General features: G+C 41.7%; 1 protein-coding gene across 5 annotated transcripts in view; it reads left to right on the forward strand.

Moving 5' to 3' along the window:
• Positions 1-14049, forward strand: part of LOC133482470 (uncharacterized) — a 70182-nt gene that overhangs the window by 10381 nt on the left and 45752 nt on the right. For all 5 annotated transcript variants that reach the window (XM_061782639.1, XM_061782657.1, XM_061782665.1 and 2 more), the window contains 12 exons: positions 155-289; positions 382-513; positions 588-692; positions 780-804; positions 1023-1105; positions 1188-1279; positions 1365-1399; positions 1497-1639; positions 2024-2076; positions 9605-9650; positions 9783-9887; positions 11648-11708. In XM_061782639.1, the coding sequence (XP_061638623.1) occupies positions 155-289; positions 382-513; positions 588-692; positions 780-804; positions 1023-1105; positions 1188-1279; positions 1365-1399; positions 1497-1639; positions 2024-2076; positions 9605-9650; positions 9783-9887; positions 11648-11708 (1015 nt within the window). The remainder of the gene's footprint in view (positions 1-154; positions 290-381; positions 514-587; positions 693-779; positions 805-1022; positions 1106-1187; positions 1280-1364; positions 1400-1496; positions 1640-2023; positions 2077-9604; positions 9651-9782; positions 9888-11647; positions 11709-14049) is intronic.

Genomic DNA, 14049 nt, shown 5'->3' on the forward strand with positions numbered 1-14049 from the left:
TTGACAATACAATAATTGACAATAAAAGCACCTTGTACTTTAAGTTGACAAGGTATACTACAGTAATTATAGCATTGGTAAACAGATTCACTAACATTTGAATGAAGCAATGGCTGAAAAGAAATGATAACAATTTAAACATTTGTGTTTTCAGTTGGAGAAAGCAATCGCTGATGCATTCAGGAGCAGGAATGTTACACCTCTGAGAGTATTCCTGCAAAAGAGCACAAATGAACCTGTCAAATGTTCCGCACAGTTTCTCAACAAATTGGATAATTTTATCATTTGGGTCAGATGGTTTACATATTCTCTTTTATAATGAATTCTGTGGTCAGTGTGCTGGTTGTACACTCAATGAAACCATATGCATTATTTGAACAGAGCTTGGATGAAAACGATTCCAATGCTACCTGTGTAGCTCTTGCAGTCCTCCATATGTGTGGGAAGAACCTGACATTTCCTACGGGCAGTCAAGGAATTACAGGAATAATAGATCAAGGCTTGATCCAGAAGATGAGTATATTAAGCATAAACACATACAGTTAGTTGATGAATACATTAGAAGTAAAACCTAGATTTTTGTGCACATGGTTCAGTGGTTTGACAAATGCAAGCAACTGTGGATTAAGCATGGCCCACAGTGTGATAAATCCTTGTCTAAACTGTCAGAGGACTTCTTTGATGCTATAACGGTGAGATAGTGTCTGAAAAGCTAATACATTGCACTTCCACATATTCTAGTGCAAATTGTTAAGTGATCAAATTGCTCTGTGTGACAGATGGTCCATAAAGCATCCAAAGAAGGTATGTTTGTTAATGCCTTTTATTCATTCTCCATGTTAATGTGAATAGAACCTGGTATCACTTTGTTTGGGACATAGACTAAATATTGATAACTTTTTCTGCGCACAGAATGAGCACTATAGGAACAGATAGCCACAGATTTAAGATTCAGCTCAGAGTTTTAGCAATTCCATAATACATTTTGAATGTCTGTGATGCCTCGAGAACTGTATTTACAGGAATGGTCGGAATCCAGTCCTTCCTGCATCCTATTGGGCAGTTGGTAAACGATGCCAGAGTTTGCACCATCATTAGAAAAGAGGTTTGACTTACCACTTTTGATGAGCATTAAACACTTTTGTGTTCTTTCATACTCTTGAATCAAATTTATCGTGTCTGCACAGGCAATCTCTGCATTGAACATAATTCTGAAAAAAATCCCAATGTCACCTGAGAAAGAAACGATCCTTACCTCACAGGAGGCCTCAGATATAATGTATGTCAAAATCATTTTAAAGGATTTTTACAGTTATTAAGATTAAAGTTATTTAATTATATCTACTCACTTGTTTGTCATACAGGATGAATCTGGCTGGTCAGATAATGCAGTGTGGAGGTAATCCTTGTTTTTAAACACCATATTCCCATTATTTTCTTCTTTTTATTGATGGACACTCAGTCAAAACTGCGATAACAAAATATGTATGTGTCAGATTATGACATGCAGGTTGCTCTGATTGAGGTATTGTTCCGAATGACCACACCTGACCAAAGAAAAATGCTGGCGGCTCTCTGGTTCAGCATGGCTCAAGTAGCCTGTGCCTTTGGCAAGATCCAACCTTCGGCGTTTGAGGCGGTAAAACATGTGATTCATTATATCAGTGTTTCCCCACCTTTATTGAGCTAAGGCACATATTGTACATTTCGAAGACTGCTCAATGCACACCACTAAATAAAAATGTCACAAAAAGTGAATAAGCTGATTAATTATGTACCTTGTCCCATCTATCGGGAGGGCATTTAATTGTTCCGCCCCTATAGATTCCTTGCATTGATAGATGAACAAAGATGACATTTTTCTGACAAATTAAGTGAAATTGAAATCTCACAACATACTACTGTGCCATAGCACACTGGTTTGGAATCACTGTATTATGGCCATTAAGCACATTTACAGTTTATGGCACTACATTAAATGAGTTGTAATTGGAATGACACTTGTCAACCTGTCTAATTTTAGGATTGTCGCACATTTCTGATCTTCGTGAATGGATTACAGGGAGACAGTACAAGGTACACTCATGTGATAAAATTTCACTTCCCAAATTGTTCTCACAATTGATAGCCTAAACGATGTTATATATAACATTAATATTTCATTTGAATTGTTAATTTTATCCTTATCTCAAAATTAATTAAGCATAATAATGGCCAAAGTGGGCAACATGGTGGGTAAGCAATTACGTCTGCCTTATGTTTCTAAGGTGAGGTGTTCAAACCTCAGCTCTGGCATTTCTGTGTGGAGTTTGCATGTTCTTCTCGTGCTTGTGTGATTTTTCTCTCTGTGCTGCGGCTTCATCCCAGATTTCAAAAACATGTATGTTAGGTTTTTTGAAGACATTAGCTTCTGGCAATCAGTCCAGGGTGTGTCCGGCTTATCACCCAGCGTGAACTAAGATAGGATCCATCTTACCTGTGACAGGTGGTAAAGAAAATGAATGGATGGAATGACCATAGTTATGTTTCTCTCCAGTCGCTCATTCAATCTCAACTACAGGAACCCCTATCTACGGGCATACATTCCAGACCCACTCTCGATAGGTAAAAATCTGCAAGATGGAGACCAAATAATTAACAATTTTTAAAGGTCCCGTATTTTACCAAACCAACTTTTTCTAGTATTTGGGATGTAATATTAGCTCTATGGTGCCTCAGTAAACGTGAAATATAAATTAAAATCACCCACGCATTCCCGTGTTCCAGATGTTTTTCTGCCGAGAGATCATTCGAATTTCTTGAGCTTATCTACGTTACTGGCGAAGATGTCCGCCTCCCTCTCTGCTCCCGAGCCAGTGTTTTCAACATAACAAATGTGTGCTCCCACAAGTGGATCTTCTACATGGAGGCAGGCAATAACAGGAAAGCGGCCGGTCTTAGCCAGATATGGACAAACCAATGCAAAACTGGGTCAAACAGAAATAGCTGTCAAATGGGCCTTTTCCTGACACTCACATGACAAAACCAAGGTGTTTTTTTTTAAATGAAATTGACACTTTTATATTAAGTCCATGTTAGAGAGTCACTCTTTGGAGGTCTAATTAGGCTAAATATGGGACCTTTAAAATATTTTTTTGTCACGATACGAAGGTATAGGTAAGTAGCAAGCGGAGGCTGAGAAGTTTGTCGTGAATAATTTATTGAAATGGAAATGGGAATTGGATTTCTGAGACGTAATGATGGGTCGGTGAGACCGGGAACGTGCGGCAGGTGGTGGTTTGAGCAGGTGGATGGCTCAGGGTTGGACTCCGGACACCCTGCGGAGGAAACTCATTTCGGCCGCTTGTATCCGAGATCTTGTTCTTTCAGTCACGACCCACAGCTCGTGACCATAGGTGAGGGTATGAACGTAGATCGACCGTTAAATCGAGACCTTCGCTTTTTGATTTAGCTCCTTCTTACCACAAGGGATCGATACAAAGTCCGCATCACTGCAGACGCTGCACAGAAAATGATCTCCCGTTCCACTCTTCCCTCACTCGTGAACAAGACCCCAAGATACTTGAACTCCTCCACTTGGGGCAGGATCTCATCCCCAACCTGGAGAGGGCATGCCACCCTTTTCCGACTGAGGACTATGGTCTCCGATTTGGAGGTGCTGATTCTCATCCCAGCCGCTTCACACTCAGCTGCGAACTGTTCCAGTGAGAGTTGGAGGTCACGGCTTGATGAAGCCAACAGAACCACATCATCTCCATAAAAGTTATGAACAGAATCGGTGACAAAGGGCAGCCTTGGTGGAGTCCAACCCTCACCGGAAACAAGTCCATCTTACTGCCGGATATGCGGACCAAACTCTGACTCCGGTCGTACAGGGACCGAACAGCCCGTATCAGGGGGTTCGGTACCCCATACTCCCGAAGCACCCACCACAGAACTCCCCGGGGGACACGGTCGAACGCCTTCTCCAAGTCCACAAAACACATGTAGACTGGTTGGGCGAACTCCCATGTACCCTCGAGGACCCTGCCAAAGGTGTAGAGCTGGTCCACTGTTCGACGGCCAGGACGAAAACCACACTGCTCCTCCTGAATCTGAGATTCGACTTCCCGACGGACCTTCCTCTCCAGCACCCCTGAATAGACCTTACTAGGGAGGCTGAGGAGTGTGATCCCCCTGTAGTTGGAACACACCCTCAGGTCCCCCTTCTTAAAAAGGGGGACCACCACCCCAGTCTGCCAATCCAGAGGCACTGTCCCCGATGTCCACGCGATGTTGCAGAGGCGTGTTAACCAGGAGAGCCCTACAACATCCAGAGCCTTGAGGAACTCCGGGCAAATCTCATCCACCCCCGGGGCCCTGCCACCGAGGAGCTTTTTAACCAACTCAGTGACCTCAACCCCAGAGATAGGAGAGCCCGCCTCAGAGAACCCAGACTCTGCTCCCCCATGGGAAGGCGTGTCGGTGGAATTGAGAAGGTCTTCGAAGTATTCTCCCCACCGGCTCACAACGTCCCGAGTCGAGGTCAGCAGCGCCCCATCCCCACTATACACAGTGTTGATGGTGCACTGCTTCCCCCTCCTGAGACAGCGGATGGTGGACCAGAATTTCCTCGAAGCCGTCCGGAAGTCTTTCTCCATGGCCTCACCGAACTCCTTCCATGGCCGAGTTTTTGCTTCAGCGACCACCAAAAGCTCCATTCCGCTTGGCCAGCCGGTACCATTCAGCTGCCTCAGGAGTCCCACAGGCCAAAAAGGCCCAATAGGACTCCTTCTTCAGCTTGACGGCATCAACGGGTTAGGGGATTGCCCCCACGACAGGTACCGACCACCTTACGGCCACAGCTCCGGTCGGCTGCCTCAGCAATTGAGGCACGGAACATGGTCCACTCAGACACGATGTCCCCCGCCACCCCCGAAACATGAGCAAAGTTCTGTCGGAGGTGGGAGTTGAAACTCCTTCTGACAGGGGATTCCGCTAGACGTTCCCAGCAGACCCTCACAATACGTTTGGGCCTGCCATGTCGGTGACAGTGAGACCTTCTTAAACAGCTAACCTATAATTCCTTTGCAACATGCTGCCAATGTTTTTGTCTGAGTTTGTTGTCACATTTCTGTCGGCCAATTATATATTACTCGTGCACTCACTGTAGTAGTCTCACCACGCTGCCCTATTTGCACATCTGTTGTTAACCAATACTGGCCACTCATCCCAGAGTAGCATCTGACCCCATTTGGAGAAGGTTTTCATCCAGGATATCCGTGTACTTGGCCGCATTCATCTTTTCTTCGATTGCAACCATTCTCCCTGTCCTTTAGCTGAAAAACACCCCTTCAGCATGATCCTGCCACCACCATGCTTCACTGTTGGGACTGTATTGGACAGGTGATGAGCAGTGCCTGTTTTTTTTTACACATGCCACTTAGAATTAAGGCCAACAATTTCCATCTTGGTGTCATCAGACTAGAGAATCTTATTTCTCACCATCTTGGAGTCCTTCAGGTGTTTTTTAGCAAACTCCATGCATGCTTTCATGTGTCTTGCACTGAGGAAAAGCTTCCGTCGGGCCCATCTTGTCATAAAGCCCCGGCTGGTGGACGGCTGCAGTGATGGTTGACTTTCTAGAACTTTCTTTTTTCTATCTCCCGACTGCATCACCAGCTCAGCAACAGTGATCTTTGGGTTCTTCTTTACCTCTCTCACCAAGGCTCTTCTCCCACAATTGCTCAGTTTGGCTGGACGGCCAGCTCTAGGAAGGGTTCTGATCAGCTCAAACGTCTTCCATTTCAGGATTATGGAGGCCACTGTGCTCTTAGGAACCTTAAGTGCAGCAGATTTTTTTTGTAACGTTGGCCAGATCTGTGCCTTGCCACAATTCTGTCTCTGACCTCTTCAGGCAGTTCCTTTAACCTCATGATTCTCATTTGCTCTGACATGCACTGTGAGCTGTAAGGTCTCATATAGACAGGGGTGTAGCTTTCCTAATCAAGTCCAATCAGTATAATCAAACATAGCTGGACTCCAATGAAGGTGTAGAACCATTTTAAGGATGATCAGGAGAAATGGACAGCACCCGAGTTAAATATATGAGTGTCACAGCTGTGTGATATTTCAGTTTTTCTTTTTTTATAAATCAGCAAGAATTTCAACAATTACTTTTTTTTTCATTCAATATGCGGAGCTGTGTGTACATTAATGAGGAAAAAAAATAACTTAAATGATTTTAACAAATGGACGCAATATAACAAAGACTGAAAAATGTAAGGGGGTCTGAAAACTTTCCGTACCCTGTATGCAGAGAGAGAGAGAGCGGGAGGGGCGCAAAGCAGCACCCAAGCTCCAAAACAGGAACTACAAGTATAGCTCATGACAGTTTTATGGTTTTATCTCTGCCACACACAGATGCAAAGTGTGCTTGCTACTAGCTATTTGTCACTCCCAATTAGGGTTTACTGTAAAACGGACACATAAAACACAAAAGATAATTTGGTCTCATAAAAGTCTGATAGCTTAATGGGAAGATATTGTGTAATGTGACTGCCTAATGGAAATTAGCATAGATGTTATGTTAATATTTAATAATAAACCTTCAAACAACCAATACTTAAAGACACACTGAGCAACAACACATGCAAACAGAGCATAAAAAAATACTCACAGGCATACAGTGGCTGAAATAAGTATGTAACAGGTCACCATTTTTCTCACTAAATATACTTCCAAAGGTGCTATTGACTTGAAAATTTCACCAGATGTTGGGAATAACTCAAGTAATCCAGACATACAAATAACAGAGAACAAATAAGATCAGAAATTAAGCTTTGTGTCAAAATGTGTAATGACATTGGAAAAAAGTATTGAACACATGAAGAAAGGGAGGTGCAAAAAAGGCATGGAAAGCCAAGAGAACACCTAAAATCTATCAAAAATGAAAGAAATCTAGCCCCTTGTCAGTGCAAATGAATGTCAGCTGGTTTAGTCCTAATTGATGGCCAAGGTGTGAGTCAAGACACATCTCATGATGGGTAAGATCAAAGAGCTGTCTCAAGACCATCGCAAACTAATTGTTGCAAAACATAACAATGGCATTGGTTACAGGCGCATATCTAAGCTTGTGAATGTTCCAGTGAACACGGTTGGGGCCATAATATGTAAGTGGAAAGCCAATCATACCACCATAAATTTGCCTCAATCAGGTGCTCCTCGCAAGATTTCTGACAGAGGAGTGCAAAGAGTCATCAGAGGACCACTTGTGAAGAGCTTCAAAAATACCTGGAATTAGCAGGTACTGTTGTCACAAGTAAAACAGTGAGGAATGGACTCCGCCGGCATGGCCTGTATGCACGCTCACCATGAAAGACCCGATTGCTGGAAAAAAAAAAAGCACTTCAAAGCTCGTTTAAAGGAGAATATAGTCTGGTTGGATGAGAGCAATATCTAACTGTTTGGATGCCATAATGCACACCACGTTTGGAGGAGAAATGGCACTGCACATCACCCTAAAAACACCATACCAACAGTGAAGTTTGAAGGTGGAAAAAATGATGGTGTGGGGCTGCTTCTCAGCAAATGGTACTGGTAAACTTCACAATATTGAAGGAAGGATTAATGGGCCAATGTACAGAGACATTCTTGACAAAAATATGCTGCCATCTACGAGGATGATGTAAATGAAACAAAGGTGGACATTACAGCAGGATAATGATCCAAAACATACTGCCAAGGAAACTCAATTGGTTTGAACAAAAATAAAGCTGCTATATTGGCCCAGCCAATCACCTTACTTGAATCCAATCAAAAATCTATGGAAATAACTGACACTCAAGGTCCATAAAAGGAGTCGAAGGAACCAAGATTTGAAGGCAGCTTGTGTGGAGTAATGGTCCAAAATCACACCAGAACAATGCCTTCTACTAGTTACTCCATACAGGAGGCATCTTGAAGCTGTCATTGCAAACAAAGGCTTTTGTACAAAGTATTAAATAAATACCAGTTGGGTTGTTCAATACCTTTTCCCTGTGTCATTTCACATTATTACACACAACTTAATTTGTGAGTTTATTGGTTCTACTTTCATTATATGTATGGATTACTTGGGTTCCCAACATCTGGTGAAACTTTCAGGTCAACCTTTGGAAGTATATTTAGTGAGAAAAATGGTGATGTGTTAAATACTTATTTCAACCGCTGTATATTCTCTTTGTTCTGTGGGAACAACTCTTACTAGAGCACCACTCGGGGACCTGTGCTGCCTCTTCTTGCTGTTAAATAACGCTGCATCTCTTACAATAGACCTCAGTGCTGCCTGGCATGTTGTGGCACAAAGTGGTACTACACTGAAGGCGCACAACTTGGAATTCGGAATTGCCAGTTATACTGTAAACCCTATAAAAACAATCACTTTAAAACCCACGATATGAACCGTAAAATAGCGGCAGTTAGGGCTGCATGATATTGGAAAAAAATGACGTTGTGATTTTCTTTCATGATATATATTGGGATTAAAAAAAATACAGGATAACATGCACGTCACGTGAAAACCAGCACACATTTATCTTTTCCCCTCTCAGATAAACTATGCTCAGTCGATCACAAACGTATACTGAGTCCATTTTATGAAGTCTACTTGTATGTAAATGCATTGTAGTATTGAGCAATAGTCCAGCCAGACATGAAGTTAAAATCATTTATTTTCATGCCCAGTTATACAGTAGTCATTAGCACATTCCTAATTTATTTATTTTTAATCAATCTATTTTACACTTATGTTTTAACATATGGATTAATATTTCATATTCATATAGTGATTTATATATATATATATATATATATATAGTTTGAGCAAAACACATTGTCTACACCTGGTTTGTGCCATCAATCATGCTGTGGCACTCCCCCTTCCCCCCAGTGTAATCTGTTGTGACATGCGTTCAATCGTCACATTCTGAGAGTGATACAGTAAATGCAGGCGTGTAATTGTTTCCCCGTGTCCTCATCAGAATCAGAATCAGAATCATCTTTATTTGCCAAGTATGTCCAAAACACACAAGGAATTTGTCTCCGGTAGTTGGAGCCGCTCTAGTACAACAGACAGTCAATTTACAGAACACTTTGGAGAAATAAAGACATTGACAAAAAACAATTGTGCAAAAAGATGCAGAGTCCTCTAGCACTTAGAGCAGTTTGAATGACTAATATTGCAATAGACCGGTGCAATGACCATTGCATCATTAATAGTTATCATAGAAAAAAATAAGTATCTAACACTCTGGGCTGCTCCGTGTGTGTTGTTTGATAGGTTATAATTTACTGTAACATCGGTGCTAATCTTATTAGCATGTCCAACCAGCTCCCTCTGCTGGTCATTTATTAATATTACAGTTGATTGACTGCACATCAATACACCAACATTGCGCAGAACCCTGTGGTGTGACTATTGCGCCCACATACATTGCAAGATGCACAAACGATATATTGTGCAGCCCTAGCGGAGCTTCACTGTATTAACCTTTTCATTTACCACTTGCTCGAACAGTGAGTAATGTTGGACGTTGTAACATTGATGACATGTTTGTTTCATCTTAAAATTTCCTCCCTGCTGCAGAGTGAAATCCTACCCATGTTTGGAGGTTTATCTGGACAATTTCAAGGTCAGTAGCTGTGGTTCTTAATTATGTCTTGGTTGAGCACATTCAAACTACACAAAACAGTTTGATGTGCCGGAATGCTATTTTCATGTGTTTAATGCAATTGGTTTAAACAATTTTTGCTCATGCTGTCAGCTCCTGATGCCCTCTGATGACAAGCTTGACAAATTCTGGATTGACTTCAACCTCGGCAGCCAAAGCATCTCTTTTTATTTCTCATCCGCTGATGAAAAGTGTCTGGTATGTCAAGATTGATATAAATGTAAATCTTGGATTTTATTTAAAATGTACAGTGGGAACGGAAAGTATTCAGACTCCCTTAAATTTTTCACTCTTGGTTATATTGCATCCATTTCCTTTCCAATTCCTTGTGTTTTTTGGACATACTTGGCAAATAAAGACAATTCTGATTCTGATTTGCTAAAATCATTTAAGTTATTTTTTTTCTCATTAATGTACACACAGCACCCCATATTGACAGAAAAAAATTGAATTGTTTAAATTTTTGCAGCTTTATTAAAGAAAAACTGAACTATCAGACAGTCATAAGTATTCATACCCTTTGCTGTGACACTCATATTTAACTCGGGTGCTGTCCATTTCGTCTGATCATCCTTGAGATGGTTCTACACCTTCATTGGAGTCCAGCTGTGTTTGATTATACTGATTGGACTTCATTAGGAAAGCCACACACCTGTCTATATAAGACCTTACAGGTCACAGTGCATGTCAGAGCAAATGAGAATCATGAGGTCAAAGGAACTGCCTGAAGAGCTCATAGACAAAATTGTGGCAAGGCACAGATCTGGCCAAGGTTACAAAAACCTTTTCTGCTTCACTTAAGGTTCCTAAGAGCTCAGTGGCCTACATAATCCTTAAATGGAAGACGTGGGACAACCAGAACCCTTCCTAGAGCTGGCCGTCCGGCAAAACTGCAATTGGGGAGAGAGGTAAAGAAGGACCCAAAGATAACTGTGGCTGAGCTCCAGAGATGAAGTCGAGAGATGTGAGAAAGTTCTAGAAAGTCAACCATTAATCCAGCCCTACACCAGTCACAGCTTTATGGCAGAGTGGCCCGACAGAAGCCTCTCCCCAGTGCAAGACACATGAAAGGCTGCATGGAGTTTGCGAAAAAACACCCGAAGGACTCCAACATGGTGAGAAATAAGAATCTCTGGTCTGATGAGACCATGATAGAACTTTTTGGCCTTAATTATAAGCGGTATGTGTGGAGAAAACCAGGCACTGCTCATTACCTGTCCAATACAGTGCCAACAGTGAAGCATTGTGGTGGCAGCATCATGCTGTGGGGGTGTTTTTCAGCTGCAGGGTCAGGACGGCTGGTTACAATCAAAGGAAAGATGAATGCGACCAAGTACAGGGATATTCTGGACGAAAACCTTCTCCAGAGTGCTAAGGACCTCAGACTGGGCCGAAGGTTCACCTTCCAACAAGACAATGACCCTAAGCACATAGCTCAAATAACGAAGGAGTGGCTTCAGAAAACTCAGTGACTTTTCTTGAATGGCCCAGCCAGAGCCCTGACATAAACCCAATTGAGCATCTCTGGAGAGACCTGAAAATGGCTGTCCACCAACATTCACCATCCAACCTGACAGAACTGGAGAGGATCTGCAAGGAGGAATGGCAGATCCCCAAATCCAGGTGTGAAAAACCTGTTGCATCATTCCCAAAAAGACTCATGGCTGTATTAGCTCAAAAGGATGCTTCTACTAAATACTGAGCAAAGGGTCTGAATACTTCTGTGTGATATTTCAGTTTTTCTTTTCTAATCTGCAAAAATTTCAACAATTCAGTTTTTTTCTATCAATATGGGGTGCTGTGTGTATACATTAATGAGGACAAAAAAAAAACTTAATGATTTTAGCAAATGGCTGCAATATAACAAAGAGTGAAAAATTTAAGGGTGTCTGAATACTTTCCGTACCCACTGTATATGTACATCTGAATGTTTGACTATTGGCATCCCCTTCATGTAGGCAGTTCTCTGGGATTCAATCTGTATCTCCAAGAATGAAATCCGCAGTTATACTGTTACAGGTACATTGCATACACTTGGACAAAAGATTGCATACACTTGATGGACAATTGAGACATCTCCTAACCAATTAATAAATAAATTGGGGGTTTGGCTTGACTTTTTACACTGCATGGTTAAGTGACACAATTCAGATTTTTTGGTCTCAGGTGGCATAGTTTGGATCTGCGTCATGGTAATGTAAAGAAAAAAAAACAGATTTGGATATACTCTTATATGAATCAGGCCTCTACCAAATGTGGATAGAAATTTGATTTGTGTCAGATATTTGCCAATGTGAGTGCAGCATAAACGAACAGAACAAATGTAGACTGTCATTGCAAGCTTGCCATCAAACTACACAGATCGGTATATACACCTGCATCTGATCAACAAAAGGAAACACATTAAAAAACACCTTATGTATATTGAAAATACAGCAAATCCAGAGACAGTTAATTATGCTCTAAATGATATATTAGCGCTGTGATGATTATTAAACAAGCATAATTATTACTCTCATTTAAATAAATAAGGGAAGAGTCAGCCCATTCAACTAAACGGCATGTCATGTCTAATTTTAGAATGTTCTTAGTAGCTTCTGTGTGGGGGAAAGTATGTGAACCCTTTGGAATTTCTTAAATTTCTGCATTAATTGGTCATAAAATTTACACTAACAGTCAAAGGCTTTAGAACACCACAATTCTTCCAGCTTTAAATTTTTTTTAAAAATTTATGCAGTTCAATTTCTCATTTTACTCTGAAATGAAAGCACATAACAAATAAACTATTCAAGTTACAAAAGGAATAAAAAATGTACTCTAAACCTTTGATTCATTAAAGTAGCCACCTTGGGCAGATATAATAGCTGAGTACACTTGTGGCATTATCTCTAAAATGGAAATCAAATATTCTTCAGAAAGTTCTTGACAACTCTGTTGTGGAGTTCCTGGAAGTAGGCTTTGACCAGCCTTGCTGTGATGCCCTCTGGTTCTTGGAAAAAGCTGAAGTTTGTCCACAGAGCCTCATGAGGCACTGACCTGAAGGCATTGGCAAGGTATAAGAAAACCACACGTAGATCTTTATTTTCCTTCTTTGTGCGTTTTTACTTCGTGCCAGATGAGACTTTTGTTCTTCACACATCCTGAGAAGCCACTCAGTCCTACTTTCTGCACTGAGGTGTCAATTAAATTGTTCTTCGGCAGTAATACTAAGAGCCTTCGGGTAACAACGCTGAATAAATTCCTTCCATATTCAGAAGACTGCTCCCTTCACTTGGGTTTCTGCTTTTTACCCCAAATTTCACTGCTCCGTCATTGTAAATAATCTCTCCTATCTTCTCCAGTTTGCTGTTGACACCCCCTTTCAGGTCTTTTAGATCTGTTTTAGTGGCTTCCCATTCCTTTCTCTGGCAGACTTTATGACACAAGATCTGAGGCTTCCGTCCATTCATTTTCCTCCCTACCGCTGGTTGTGGCCCGATGTGGCTGGATGTGGCCCGATGTGGCTGGATGTGCTTTGGACTTGTGTCCATCGGTGGGTCTGTGCTTCGTTAAGCTTTGTCTTGGGTTCTGATGCCCTGTTCTGAGCTGTGGTGGATATCCTGCCAAATGAGCTTAATTCGACTGAGTTGGCCTACCTCAAAGCAAGTAGTGGTCAATGCGAGGTCTTAGTCAGGGAGGTGACCAAGAACTTGATGGTCATTTTGTCAAGCTCAGTGTTCCTCTGTGGAAAGAGGAGAACCTTCCAGAATAACACCGATCTCTCCACCAACCCACCAATCAGGCCTGTATGGTAGTGACCAAACAAGTGACTCCTTAGTATAAGGCCCAAAGGACAATATCATCCATTCAGTGAAGCATGGTGGTGGTAGCATCATGCTGTAGAGATGTTTCTCAGTGTCAGGTAGCGGGAGACTAGTCAGAATTGTGGGAAAAATTACATCCTGGATGAAAATCTGCTCCAGAGTGCTCTTGACCTCAGACTAGGTCAACGGTTCATCTATCAGCAACTTTCAATAACCAAAACCACAAGGCCAGGATATCAAATGACTGGTTTCAGGACAGTTCTATGGCGGTCTTTGAGTGGTCCAGCCAGAGGACCAGACTTGAATCCAAAGAGAGATCTCAAGAAAGCGATCAGAACATGGCTAGACACAAATGCTCCCCATCCAATTTGATGGAGCTTGAAATGTGCTGCTGAAAGGAGTGGGAAAAACTGCCGAAAGATTTCTGTGCCACGTTTGTGGCATCATATTAAAAAAGTGTAATTGGTGCATAAGGTGAATCAACCAAGTTTTAAGCAAAGTCTTTGAATGCTTATGCTTACTATACTAATAATACTACCAAATTTGCACACAAAAAA

This window comes from Phyllopteryx taeniolatus, chromosome 1 (assembly GCF_024500385.1).
Source record: "Phyllopteryx taeniolatus isolate TA_2022b chromosome 1, UOR_Ptae_1.2, whole genome shotgun sequence".
Lineage (NCBI taxonomy): Eukaryota > Metazoa > Chordata > Actinopteri > Syngnathiformes > Syngnathidae > Phyllopteryx > Phyllopteryx taeniolatus.